General features: G+C 49.8%; 2 protein-coding genes across 3 annotated transcripts in view; both read right to left on the minus strand.

Moving 5' to 3' along the window:
* Positions 1-13,941, minus strand: part of MAPRE3 (microtubule associated protein RP/EB family member 3) — a 420,985-nt gene that overhangs the window by 77,226 nt on the left and 329,818 nt on the right. The window lies entirely within an intron of this gene.
* The window catches only part of DPYSL5 (dihydropyrimidinase like 5), a 104,655-nt gene continuing 97,943 nt past the window's right edge, over positions 7,230-13,941 (minus strand). For both annotated transcript variants that reach the window (XM_050753800.1, XM_050753801.1), the window contains exons 12-13: positions 12,256-12,424; positions 7,230-10,249 (exon numbers count right to left, since the gene is read on the minus strand). In XM_050753800.1, the coding sequence (XP_050609757.1) occupies positions 10,164-10,249; positions 12,256-12,424 (255 nt within the window). In that variant the 3' untranslated portion in view covers positions 7,230-10,163. The remainder of the gene's footprint in view (positions 10,250-12,255; positions 12,425-13,941) is intronic.

Here is a 13,941-nt window from a genome sequence, read left to right on the forward strand (position 1 = left end):
GGTGGAGGTTGCAGTGAGCCGAGATCGTACCACTGCATTCCAGTCTGAGTGACAGAGCAAGACTCCGTCTCAAAAAAAAGCAAGCAAGCAAGCAAGCAAGCAAGCCAGCCAGCCTGGATGCTGGAAAACTGTAGTTTGAAAAAGTCTCAGCAACTCCCACATGTGGTGGCTAGTCCTAAAATACCCGTGAAGGAGCCTCCAGATTTCCTCTTCCGTGCATGCTGGGAACCCTTCTGTCAGATGAGTGCAAGATGGGAAGGGGCCGTTAAAGCACTGCCACTGAAATTTTCTTCCTTTTAGGGCTCAAAATACCCATGGTCCTCCCCAAGAGAAGTTGTTCTCCAGAGGCTCTGATTCCTCAGCAGTAAAGGGATCAAAGACTATCTCCAAGGGAAGTCTATTTTACTGAAATTAACTCCTGCGGTGTCTTGAAACTTGGCATTACTGGGGACTGATCAAAAGACAATAACTCCCTTCAGGGTAAACTTAGACTGCAAAACTTCAGAGGAATTTTTTTTTTCTTTTCTTCTTTTTTTTTTTTTTTTGAGATGGAGTATTACTCTGTCACTAGGCTGGAGTGCAATGGCATGGTATCAGCTCACTGCAACCTCCGCCTCCCGGGTTCCATCGATTCTCCTGCCTCAGCCTCCTGAGTAGCTGGGACTACAGGCGTGTGCCACCACACCCGGCTAATTTTTGTATTTTTAGTAGAAATGGGATTTCACTATGTTGGCCAGGCTGGTCTTGAACTCCTGACCTCATGATCTGTCCACCTCAGCCTCCCAAAGTGCTGAGATTACAGGCATAAGCCACTGCACCCGACCCAGAGGATATTTTAAAATCAAGAATTCCAATAAAATGAGGCACAGTGGCTCATGCCTGTAATCCCAACACTTTGGGAGGCCAAGGCGGGAGGATCACTCGAGCACAGGAGTTCTAGACCAGCTTGGGCAACATAGGGAGACCCTGTCTCTACTATAAAATTGAAAAATTAGCTGGGCGTGATGGCGCATGCCTGTGGTCCCAGCTACTCTGGAAACTGAGGCGGGAGGATTGACTGAGCCCAGAAGGTCGGGGCTGTAGTGAGTGGTGATTGTGCCACTGTACTCCAGCCTGGGTAACAGTGGCAGACCTTGTATCCAAAAGAAAAAATTCCAATAAAGCAAGAGGCACTGAGCAGATGATGAAATTTAAATATGCATAATTGTAAGCAACTGTTTTCTGTGTGAAGTGATCTTTTTTTCCCCCTTGAGATGATAAATTAATGCAGAATGTGAAATCAGGAATTTTGGATATTGCATACATGATTTCAATGAGAACTTGAGTTTCATGGCTAGAAATACTCCAAAAGGAAAAAAATTTTTTGAGTTTCTGCCCTAAAGCTAATAGCTAAAGGTTTTTGTAAATGTGATGTAAAATGCGGGTTTTGGTAGCAGTATAGGCTATTGCTACTGAAATGCATCACAGTTGGAAAAATGTGTGCTTTATCAATTCGTTCAATAAAACTCACATAATCTGAAATTATATAAATCAATAGAGAAGTTTCAACAGCTTTCTGGGTACCATTAAAATAATAAATTATACTTTCTTAACAGTTCCTTATTAATTTTACCTGCTTAGTCTCTGTTTTTTTTTTTTTTTTCTAGGATTTCAGATTGGATTTTGGAAGTTTGAACTTAAATAGCTTTAAGGTAATGGATACTTGTTATTCAAAGGCTTCGCAAAGTTGGTTATGTAGTTAAAATTAACCTCTCTGTGTGTTTGCATGTAAATGCGTGTGTATGTGTAAAGCCCTAAATTAAAGCCTAAATTTTGACCCATGCGTCAAGAGGATTTCAGATAAAACCTCAAGAGCTCGTATTTATGTGAATATGTCTTGTTACTGCTATCTTTGTGCCCCCCACAAATAGTTTTTTTTTTTTTTTTTTAGACAGAGTCTCGCTCTGCTACCCAAGCTGGAGTGCAGTGGTGTAATCTCAGCTCATTGCAGCCTCTGCCTCCTGGGTTCAAGTGATCCTCCCACCTCAGCCTCCCAGGTAGCTGGGATTATAAGTTTGCACCACCATGCCCAGGTAATTTTTTTGTATTTTTAGTAGAGACAGGGTTTCACCATGTTGGCCAGGCTGGTCTTGAACTCCTGACCTCAAGTGATCTGCCCACCTTGGCCTCCCAAAGTGCTGGGATTACAGGTGTGAGCCACCATGTCTGGCCAAAAGTCTTTTTTTTTTTTTTTGAGACGGAGTCTCGCTGTGTCTCCCAGGCTGGAGTGCAGTGGCGTGATCTCGGCTCACTGCAAGCTCCGCTTCCCAGGTTCACGCCATTCTTCCGCCTCAGCCTCCCAAGTAGCTGAGACTACAGGCGCCCGCCACCACGCCCAGCTAGTTTTTTGTATTTTTAGTAGAGACGGGGTTTCACCATGTTAGCCAGGATAGTCTCGATCTCTTGACCTCGTGATCCACCAGCCTCGGCCTCCCAAAGTGCTGGGATTACAGGCTTGAGCCACCGCGCCCGGCCCAAAAGTCTTGTAACTGATACTGAATTTCAAAAAATTCCTAACTGGGAGAATCATCTAGCAAACACCTGAAAAACTTAGTGTAGCAATACAAACCATACTTAGTTGCTTAAAGAAGTCACATACTGTAAAAAGAGAAGCTTTTAGGTCATAAAAGGGAACCATATAAATTTTAAAAGGTAGATCAGACTTTAGCCAGGTGATCAAAGTCAACATCATTAGTAATAGGTCATTCTGATAGTATATACCCTTGATGTGACGTGAGGAAAATGGCAACTGACTTTTATGGTCTTCCTTCTCAAAACTCCTAACACCAATCTAACCATTTAGAAAAACAGCAGATAATTTCCAGTAGAGACTATTCTATAAAATCTCTGAACAATACTTCTCAAAACTTGTCAAGGTCATCAAAAAAAGGGAAGTCTGAGAGACTGTCACAGTCCACCGGGGCTCAGGAGACATGACGAGTAAATGTAATGTGGTGTCCTGGAGGAGATTCTGGATCAGAAAAGGGACATTACATAAAAACTTAGGAAATCTGAATAGGCATGGACTTTAATTAATGATAATGTATCAATATTGGCTCAGATTGTAACAAACGGGCCATGCTAATGTAGGATGTTAGTAATAGGGGAGGCCGGGTGTGGAGTAGGTGGAAACTCTGCACTATCTGTGCTACTGTAAATCCGACTTTTCTAAAAAATAGTCAATTTAAAAAAAGCTATACAAGGATAGAATGTGTTGCTTTAAATGTAAGGAAACCTTAAAATACAAAGGATCTAATTTATTCAAATATTTTTAAAGGAGGCAGAACTCCCTTGGCTAGAACTGATATACACACACATTACACTAATAACTGTGCATTCAGTTATTGTAGATGACCAGGTAGTGGTAAAGTGAAAATCAGGTGCACTGGAAATTTGAGATTGGAGTGGAGCTGTAAGCAGACCTTCGTTGCACCCTCTAGGAGTTGACTTGTCATCAAGAAAAGACTTGAGGCCAGGTGCAGTGGGTCATGCCTGTAATCCCAGCACTTTGGGAGGCTGGTGGATCGCCTGGGCAACAAAGGGAAACCCAGTCTCTACAAAAAAATACAAAAATTAGCCAGGTGCAGTGGTGCACACCTGTGATCCCAGGTACTCTGGAGGCTGAGGTGGTAGGCTCACCTGACCCCGTAGGTCAAGGCCACAGTGAGCTGTAGTCGCACCACTGCACTCCAGCCTGGGTGACAGAGCAAGACTCTGTCTCAAAAAATAAATAAATAAAATAAAAAAGAAAAGACTCAAAGCTAAAGCCCAGTGAGAGCTTACAACTGGCAGGAGGTATAGAATTAAGAAAATAAAGGTTTTTAAAAAACTAAGTCCATAGTGTTAAAATTTTTGTATTAAGAGGAAATCTGGGCATAGTTGGTATTTTATTTATTTCTATGAGAAATTTTTGGTCTATTAGAGTGAGCATCTCATAATTAACTCAAAATGTGTAACTTGGCCAGGCGTAGTGGTGCACACCTGTAATCCCAGCACTTTGGGAGGCTGAGGAGGGCAGATCACGAGGTCAGGAGTTCGAGACCAGCCTGGCCAACATGGTGAAACCTCATCTCGACTAAATACAAAAACTACCCAGTCGTGGTGGTGGGTACCTGTAATCCCAGCTACTTGGGAGGTTGAGTCAGGAGAATTGCTTGAACCCAGGAGGCAGAGGTTGCAGTGAGCCAAGATGGCGCCCTTGCACTCCACGCCGGGTGACAGACAGAGTAAGACTCTGTCTCGAAAAAAAAAAAATGTGTAACTTAAAACATAATTTTAAGTTGAAATATTGTTTATTCTTAGCATCAAAACAACTAATAAAGTGTTAAACTTAGTATATTTATAAGTTTAATTTATTAGATTGGTAATAATTATTTGGTACTCAGGAAAGGTATTTAAAAGGGAAATAGAATTTTAAATGTTGTTGAAAATGTTGTTAAGGTGTTTAAGTTCATAAATGGAATCAAAGGCACCTTAAAAGCAAGTGATAGAATATGGTAGGCTTATAGCTTTTAATGGAACAATGAGGTCTACGAGGCAAACTGAAAAAGCTTAGAAAAGCATTCCCAGACCTTCCCCACCCTATGGCATCACCAGCTACTGAGACTCATCAAGCCTCCAAGAGCTGTGTGAAGACACAGGGCTTGTCATGCAAACCCCTAAGTCACCACCCACTGTGGAAGGACCCATCTTCCGCATCTCCTATGACGCCATGTCTTGTCTTTCAGCAATGGAAAAATTTTTAACTCCTGGACAGGCACAGTAATAGCCCAATGAATGTATAGGTATATAGAAAGTGACCATGTAGTTTATTATACAAACCAGGACATGTTTGACAGTGAAAGTGGACACTGTTAATAATTATTCTGGGGCAAGGGACTTAAACCAGGATTGCCCTGAGCAAACCAGGACATCTGGTCTCTCTAGGTCTAAATGTATGGTTGTAAATCCACAAGGGAAAGTACATAACTCAGTTTCCATCATAAGACAGTACCCAGTGTCAGTAAAATGCCAGATCCTTTACTGTTCTACTGGGAAAGCACTAAGAGCCCTTTCAAATGTATGTTGTTACAACACTGTCAAATAGTCCGTTACTAACTTAGGACTCTAAGGTCTACCAGCCCCTACATATCATGAGGTTTCTTCTTCACACCTGGGTGTCATGAGACCCTGTGTCCTCCACTGACTACAAAGCAAGTTTTTTTTTTTTTTTTTTTTTTTTAGAGACAAAGTCTCACTCTGTCGCCCAGGCTGGAGTGCAGTGGAGCGATCTCACCGCCACACTTGGCTAATTTTGTGTATTTTAGTAGAGATGGGGTTTCACTATGTTGCCCAGGCTGGTCTTGAACTCCTGACCTCAGGCAATCCTGCCCCTCGGCCTCCCAAAGTGCTAGGATTACAGGCGTGAGCCACCGCGCCTGGCTGACTACAAAGCAATTCTTACTGTTAGTCTATACCGGTGTATAGAGGTCAGTCTGTAATTCTGAGTTAGAAAATAGAATGGGTGGCTGCCTAGCTGCTGACTGGTGTGATTTCTCCAAATCCAGATTCTCATAAATAATCAAGGCTTATTTTAAAGTCTGAGTCTGTGGTCTTTTATTTTTCTACAACTACATACATAAAAAGGCACCCCATGTCTTCCTGGGTATCTTTTATTTTTTCCCTGTAGACTGCCTGATAGATGCCATGTGCCAAATGTGTGGTCATGTTATTTTTTCATCCAAACCCAATGCATTTTTGGTAGTTAATCCAATTCTGGTGTGCTCTCCTGTTGTGGGAAAACAGGATAACAGACACTTTGCAATACATTGCAGGGACTCGGCATCCATCTCAAGCTGACAAATCCATCTCAACCTTCAAATTTTAAGGTTAAGAAATAAGTACAGTGACCCCATAGTACTAGAAGCCACATTTTTTTTTTTTTTTTTTAAAAGACAGAATTTTGCTCTTGTTGCCCAGGCTGGAGTGCAATGGTGTGATCTCAGCTCACAGCAACCTCTGCCTCTCGGGTTCAAGTGATTCTCCTGCCTCAGCCTCCCGAGTAGTTGGGATTACAGGCGTGCGCTACCACGCCCGGCTAATTCTGTATTTTTTTTTAGTAGAAATGGGGTTTCTCCACGTTGGTCAGGCTGGTCTCGAACTCCTGACCTCAGGTGATCCACCTGCCTTGGCCTCCCAGAGTGCTGGGATTACAGGCGTGAGCCACCACGCCCGGCCTTAGAAGCCACAATTTTACCCTTTAGTGAGAAAGAGTTTAATCAGATAATCCTCCCAACATCTGATGGAGCTCTAGAGAGAAGGCAGAGGGTCTCAACGCAATGGATGGGGTTGAGAGTACAGAGGGCCAACCCCAAAGGCGGGGTTCTGGACAGCCAGAGAGCAGCTGGAAGGTCCTTCAAAGGCACATTGGCCTTGTGATTTTTTAATGAAGCCATCGTTCTATCAGCCAAGGGTTCTGCCGAGTGGAGAGGTGGCTATGGGCTTCCAAAATGGTAGCCAAAATAGGTGACTACAGGTAGATGGAGCAAGTCTAGTTTTTTCCCTTTTGCGCCTAATTCTTCCTCCTAATTATTTCAGATAATTTGGCAACCTTGTCCCTGGAAATCTGGCACCACTGGGGCTCCTGTCTCTCAGAATTAAAAAAAAAAATCCAGTCTCTGCACAGCCCACCCAATAGGAGAGACAGATCAAAGCTGCCTTTTCTTAGCAACAGAAGCCTTGCCCAGTCACCATAGAAGAGATCTCTGCCGAACTCCCTCCTCTTTGAAGAAACACAACAGAGTCCAAGTGAGAAGTAGCTACAGTTTAATACAAACCTGCACCAGAACACAACGTGTCGGGCTGTTTAGTTTTTGCCTCAAACGGTGGCCAAAGCACAGGACCGTGTGTCGTCTTGGGGTTGACACAGTCTTAGCACCATGACATTTACAGGGGCGTGGGGAAGTCACCTGGGTGCTGGGGTGCTGGAGGCTCCATCCCGACCCCACGCTGTGCCTGCGCCTCAGCAGCTGGAGGGGGTTTGGGTTTCCTTGTGGTTCTGTGGCTTCTGGGTCAGTATCGGAAAAGCCCTCAGCACGACATCGGCTCGACAGAGACCTACTGTGGACTCCTAGCACTACACACACGCACGCACACGCACACACAGTAGCACAATTTTCTGGCAACTTAACCCCACAAACCTAGAGAGCAGCTAAGGCAAGAACAACAGTATTTATTCAGCAAGTACAAGACCAGTTTGAGAGCTGCATTCAGTGCAACCAGAGACCCTTTCATTCCAACCAGGAGCCAGTGGGGCTGGTGACGAAGCTGGCTGGAGCTCTGCACGGGGCAAGGAGTGCATGGTGGGGGCTGACCGCTCATTCGGCTCCTTGAATCTCTTTCTGATTTCCATCTAGAAGCTCCCGGGCAAAGGGTAGGGCCTATGTAAGGACTGGGGGTGGATGAAGTGGATGGCCTACAGTGGACCACTCCAAGATGTGGTTCCCCGGTGCCACGGGTCACGCATCTCTTGGGCGGAGGCACTCAGAGAAGGTAAAGCTTTCCTAGCCCAAGCAAGGATGCTTTGCCCAGCTGGCCACCACCACTGCTGCTGGGCTCTTTGGCATCTGCCCAAGGCCCATGACAGTGAGGGCTGACAGGGATAGAGATGGTGTGCACTGCACCAGGAGGCAGTGTCATGGTTTCCCCTATCCCTGGTGGCTTTCCCAGGCCTGAGTCTTCACCCCTGTTCCAATGGCTGCCACTTGCCACGAGCCCCTTCGCCACCTCTGCTCCCTGACTGACCACCTCTGTCCTCTCAGCCCCTGAGTAAGGAAAGGGGGAGTGAAGGGAGAAGTGAGGGTGTGGATGCAGCTCACACTGCACAGTTAGCCCCCAAAGGGTGACTAGTCCTAGCTCAAACACAGACTGTGCATGAGATTGTTTATAAGAAAGATGAGAAAAAAAAATCTATCTACCTGTGCAAAACAAAGCAGGCTGCCTACCAGGAAAGTAAGTCTTCTTGTTGGTTAAACTCTCAGGTGGGATCTACAATAGATGTCACCCCAGACCTCCTCTCCACAGCTGGGATAGATAGCCAAGGTTGGAAGGGTGGTCACAGACACTTCTGGGGTCAGAGGGCCTGAACTTTTCGGGCCTGTTTCCTCATCTGTAAAATGGGAAGAATAGTAAGTGCTCCATTGTCATGAGGACCAAGTGAGAGGTCATATATGGAAGTGGTTTGAATACACGAACAGCACTACAGAGATGTGCAGGGGCTGACTTTTTTTTTTTTTTTTTTGAGACGGAGTCTGGCTCTGTCGCCCGGGCTGGAGTGCAGTGGCGCGATCTCAGCTCACTGCAAGTTCTGCCTCCCGGGTTCACGCCATTCTCCTGCCTCAGCCTCCCGAATAGCTGGGACTACAGGCGCCCGCCACCTCGCCCGGCTAGTTTTTGTATTTTTAGTAGAGACGGGGTTTCACCGTGTTAGCCAGGATGGTCTCGATTTCCTGACCTCATGATCCACCCGCCTTGGCCTCCCAAAGTGCTGGGATTACAGGCGTGAGCCACCACGCCCGGCCAGAGACTGACCTTTAACTGAGGGTCCAGAAGCCTCGCACAAGCCTCAGGGGCTGAAATCACATGTGCAACATTAAGTCACTTCCCACGGGGCAGACAAGGCTTAATAAGGGCAGGCGGCCGGGTCACTTCCCAGACCACTGGAGGTGGAAGGAGACACCCGGCCTCTAGTGTTTCCATGGGAACTTCTGGAGGGCCTCAGAAGCAGGGAGGGCCCACCTGGACAGACAGGGGAGAAGATGAGGCCATGAGCCGGCGAGGGCCTGGTGCCAGCCACGGGAGATCACGGCACCTGAGCAGCAATGTGGGTTCGACAGCCAGGTCCTGTGTGCCTGGGGTCTCCCTCCCTGGTGTCTGGCGAGCCCCTCTCCCACTCCTCCTCTCTCAGCAGGCATGAGGCCTCTTGCCAGTCACACAGGAGGAGCACTGAGTCTCTGTCCAGCAGGAAGAAGTTACAGGAAGCCATGTGTGTGTGTGTGTGTATGTGTGTGTGTGGTGGGTGGAGATGGGGGGAAGGCAGGGGGAGTGCCGGGAGTGAATGGGGCAGAGAGGGGAAAGGACACCTGCTTCCTGAAGGGCTGGCATCTCCGGGGCTAGCATCCCAGGCCCCCTCTTGGAATGTGGGAAACTAGACAAGGAGGGGAGGGGAGGGGGAAAGGGCCTGGGCCTCCGGCAGCCCGGAAGGCCCCAGGCGGGGAGAAGAGAGGCCTGTGACCCCAGCCCCTCCACCGCCCCTGCCCTGTGCTGTCTGGTTGGTGTCGAGTGCAGCGTCTCCTAAGGACCACATCTATTCCTGTTGCTATTCTATGCTAGTGACACAAGCACCGTTATTTTTCACAGGATGCACAAACAAGTCAAACCAAACTACTGCGCAAACCAAACGTGCAAAACCAAACCATTTACACGCGCCGGGCACCAGCCTCGAGCCCCGCCCAGCTACCCTCCTGGACCTGTGACCCCCCGAGGGTGTGGGCGGGGCACAAGAGAAGCTGGCGAGGGGCACCGGGTGTCCAGCCACCCCCATCCCTGCCCCTACACAGGGCCAGAGGTGGGTTGGGGGAGATGGGACGTCCTGGGCATGGCTGGGAAGCTGACACCTGTCTGGCTTGGGAAATGTCACCACAGGGCCTAAGGGGTGGGGGAGGAGGCCTTTACTTTGAAACCACATCTGCTAAAGTGCTCTGGACAACTGGGCAGTCAGCCAGGGGGCAGGGCACTAAAGTCTGGGCTTTCCCAAAGCCAGCGGAGGCAGGAGTGAGAGGAAGGGCTGGCCAGGGCTCTATGCACTGGGCTCTGTGCACAGTGTGGGCTTCCTGGGCCCCAGAAAAGCCCACGGAGGCCAAGGCAGAAAGGACTACAGCAGGAGGAACACATCTCAAAGTGCCTGTTAGAGTTGGCTCGAAGCACAGTGAATCACTTTGCAGACATAGGGAGGGCTCCGCAGGTCCTGGGGCCCCCTTCGGGTGGTGTGCTGCCCAGCCCAGCCTCTCCTGCCCCTGAAGCTGTGGCCGGAGAGTTGCGGACTGGTGGCGGCGGTGTGTCCTCACTCGGGGAGCTGGGCAGTGCCTTTACCAAATGCCACTCGACCTGCCTCCGGGAGGAGCGAGGATCCGAGCTGAAGCTCGCTTTGGAACATGGTCATCGATCTGAGAGCCTGCAGGGAAGGAAGCACAAAGGGTGAGCTGGGCTCTTGTGCCTGCTAACAAACCACAGTCACCCTCTCCTGGAGGCTCACTGTGTGCAGGGCCTGAGTGAATCCTCACAGTCACTCCATCCCATTTTACAGACGAGAAGACCGAGGCTCAGGGAAGTTAAGTGACTTGCCTCGTGTTGCAGTGTGTAACGGCAGAGCCTGGACTTGGACCCAGGTTTTCCTGATTCAGAGCCTACCACTGTGCCAACCTCACTGCCTCACGTCTGGGCCTACAGTCTCTTGTGCATGCAGGCCATCGGCCAGCCTGTTGGCACATGGGCCTTTGTACATATGCCTCAGTGAGTAAGCAAGAGAGAAAAATGAGGGTATGCCATTGTTTTGGAAAATGAAAGAACCACAGCCAAAAAGCCCCGCATCTTGAAATCCCATGACTTAGTTATAAAGGAGGGTCTATACAGAAGGAGAAGGATTGAAAAAACAAAAACAAAAACAAACAAAACACAAAGGGATGGAAAAGGAGGGTCTAGTGCCCCGGAGAGCCCAGTGGGACATTCTTCAGCCTGGCCTGCTTAGAACAGACAAGATTTGGGGTGGAGAGGAGGGACAGGCTGCCTGATGTTTGCTGTCTGAGCGGGCGTTCTGGCCAGTCTTGGCTCTCGGGCAGAAGAAGAGGAGGCTGCTGGTCAGCAGGGGCCCTGCAGCTCTGGGGTCTTGGTGCCTCTCGGGTCTGGCTGCAGGAGAAAGGACCCTGCCCCGGCAGCGGTGGGAGTCCACGCCTCCCGGACTGGCAAGACCTAAGTGTGCATAAGTGAGTCTTCCACGCCAGGCTCCCTTTCTGACTCCACTCATGGCCCATCACTGGTGGGAGTAGCAGGGGCCCTCAGGGTAGTGGAGCTATCATCTCAGCAATGAGACTGGTCCTGAGACCAGTGCCCTAAGCAGGGCACACAGGAGCCACGGCAGGTAGGCGCTGCCCCGTTGGCATCCCTCTGGTTTAGCTCTCTGCTCTCACAGCAGGATGTTTTGTGTATGGGGCTTGTCTCCCCCAGTAAACTCCAGGCTGTGGGTGGAAGGACCAGGGTCTTGCACCTCTCGCTGTGCCCATCCTAGCACAGCCCTCACAGAGTGGATGCTTGGTCTCTCTCTGGGCTTATGCTGAAGGCAGCTCACCGGTGCTCAGGGAGATCCAGGGTCCTAGCCCCCTGCAAGTGGTGGTGACAGTTCCCATCTAAGCCGCCTGGAGGCTTGGGGCATCTTACAGCCTCTGCTTGTTCTCCATTGAGGGTCATCATTTATGAGCCTGTGGCTCCCATGGTGTTGGAGGGGGTGGGGAGGAACTGCAGATAGTGGCTTTAAGAACTCGGATGGGACCCCCTAAGAACCTAGAGATTCCGCAGAAGGACTGGGGCCAGGACCCAAGGGACAGAAAGATAAGAGAAAAAATTGGGCATCAAACGTCGAGAGAAAATATTTTACTTAAAGTTAAAAAAAATGTATACAACACAATTCCTGGTAAAAAAAAAAAAGAAGGTGAAGGTGGGGTAAAGGCGGGAACAGGTATGGGAAGGTCAGAGGAGGAAAATGGGTAGCAGAAAGAGCAGAGAGGCTGCTGAGGAGTGGACTGGGGCAGGCCAGGGGCCAGTGGGTGCAGTCCCGTGAACCACAGACAGGGCTGACTCTTCTGAGCTCAGGGCATCTTTGGAGCACCCATTGTGTGCACAGCCCTCAAGATGTTTCAAGGGACAAAAATATCTGAACTTAGAAACCCTCAGGAGAGCCCCAGGTGGGCCATGGCCTATCAGAGCGGCTGTGCCCAGGGACCAGGACAGCCCTCCTGTCCTCACTAATGTCTGTGTGAGTCTAATATCCAAACCAGCACTTATCCCTGGAAACAGGCAACGGGACGGAGGACAGGACACAAAAGAAAAGCAGGCGTAAGTCCCACTGCCTGGGTGGGCCACTCCTCCCGGCCCCCCGCCCTCCTCCCATGGCCCCCTGACTCTTACCAGAGAGGCTGAAGCTGGATTCATGAAGGTCCCGCATGCCCCCATGCCGGGTGACAGGCCGGGTAGGAGTGTCTGCGAGTGGGGTTCCCATGTCTTTTTTCCCAGGGTGCACGACAACAGCGACATCCCCTAGGTAGGGAGTGCGGTCCACTCCTCTAACCTTTAAAGTCTAGGGAAGGATGGAAGAAGAGCAGAAGCACAGGACAACACCATCAGAACTGACACAACCGTGGCCTCCCTGGGGGCCAGTGGGACATTAGACACTGCCACTCTGCCCAAGACCCAAATCACTGCAAGCGACCAAGGCTTCTTAAACCTTGAGTCCAGGGGTTGGAGTTTCCTCGTGCGTCCTAAAGAGCATGTGCATATGTGTGCGTGTGTGCGTGCGTGCGTGCGTGTGAGTGCACATGTGTGCGTGCGTGCGTGCGTGCGTGTGAGTGCACATGTGTGCGTGCGTGCGTGCGTGTGAGTGCACATGTGTGTGCGTGCGTGCGTGTGTGTGAGTGCACATGTGTGCGTGTGTGCGTGTGTGAGTGCACATGTGTGCGTGTGTGCGTGTGTGTGAGTGCACATGTGTGTGTGCGTGTGTGCGTGTGAGTGCACATGTGTGTGTGCGTGTGTGCGTGTGTGTGAGTGCACATGTGTGTGTGTGCGTGTGCACGTGTGTGTGCGTGTGTGTGTGTGTGCACGTGTGTGTGCGTGTGTGCGTGTGCGTGTGCGAGTGCGTGTGTGTGTGCGTGAGTGTGCGTGTGTGTGTGCGTGTGTGAGTGCACGTGTGTGTGCGTGTGTGCACGAGTGCACGTGTGTGTGCGTGTGTGCGTGTGTGTGAGTGCACGTGTGTGTGCGTGTGTGCGTGTGTGTGAGTGCACGTGTGTGTGCGTGTGTGCGTGTGTGCGAGTGCACGTGTGTGTGCGTGTGTGCGTGTGTGCGAGTGCACGTGTGTGTGCGTGTGTGCGTGTGTGCGAGTGCATGTGTGTGTGCGTGTGTGTGAATGCACATGTGTGTGTGTGTGTGTGCGTGTGTGTGAATGCACATGTGTGTGTGCGTGTGTGTGAATGCACGTGTGTGTGTGTGTGCGTGTGTGTGAATGCACATGTGTGTGTGCGTGTGTGTGAATGCACATGTGTGTGTGCGTGTGTGTGAATGCACAATGTGTGTGTGTGTGTGTGCGTGTGTGTGAATGCACATGTGTGTGTGCGTGTGTGCGTGTGTGTGAATGCACATGTGTGTGTGCGTGTGTGCGTGTGTGTGAATGTGTGTGTGTGTGTGTGTGTGTGTGCGTGTGTGTGTGTGTGTGAATGCACATGTGTGTGTGCGTGTGTGCGTGTGTGTGAATGCACATGTGTGTGTGCGTGTGTGCGTGTGTGTGTGTGTGCGTGTGTGCGTGTGTGTGAATGCACGTGTGTGTGCGTGTGTGCGTGTGTGTGAATGCACATGTGTGTGTGCGTGTGTGCGTGTGTGTGAATGCACATGTGTGTGTGCGTGTGTGCGTGTGTGTGAATGCACATGTGTGTGTGTGCGTGTGTGTGAATGCACATGTGTGTGTGCGTGTGTGTGAATGCACATGTGTGTGTGTGTGCGTGTGTGTGAATGCACATGTGTGTGTGTGTGTGAATGCACATGTGTGTGTGTGTGTGCGTGTGTGTGAATGCACATGTGTGTGTGCGTGTGTGTGAATGCACATGT

The sequence above is a fragment of the Macaca thibetana genome, chromosome 13 (assembly GCF_024542745.1).
Source record: "Macaca thibetana thibetana isolate TM-01 chromosome 13, ASM2454274v1, whole genome shotgun sequence".
Lineage (NCBI taxonomy): Eukaryota > Metazoa > Chordata > Mammalia > Primates > Cercopithecidae > Macaca > Macaca thibetana.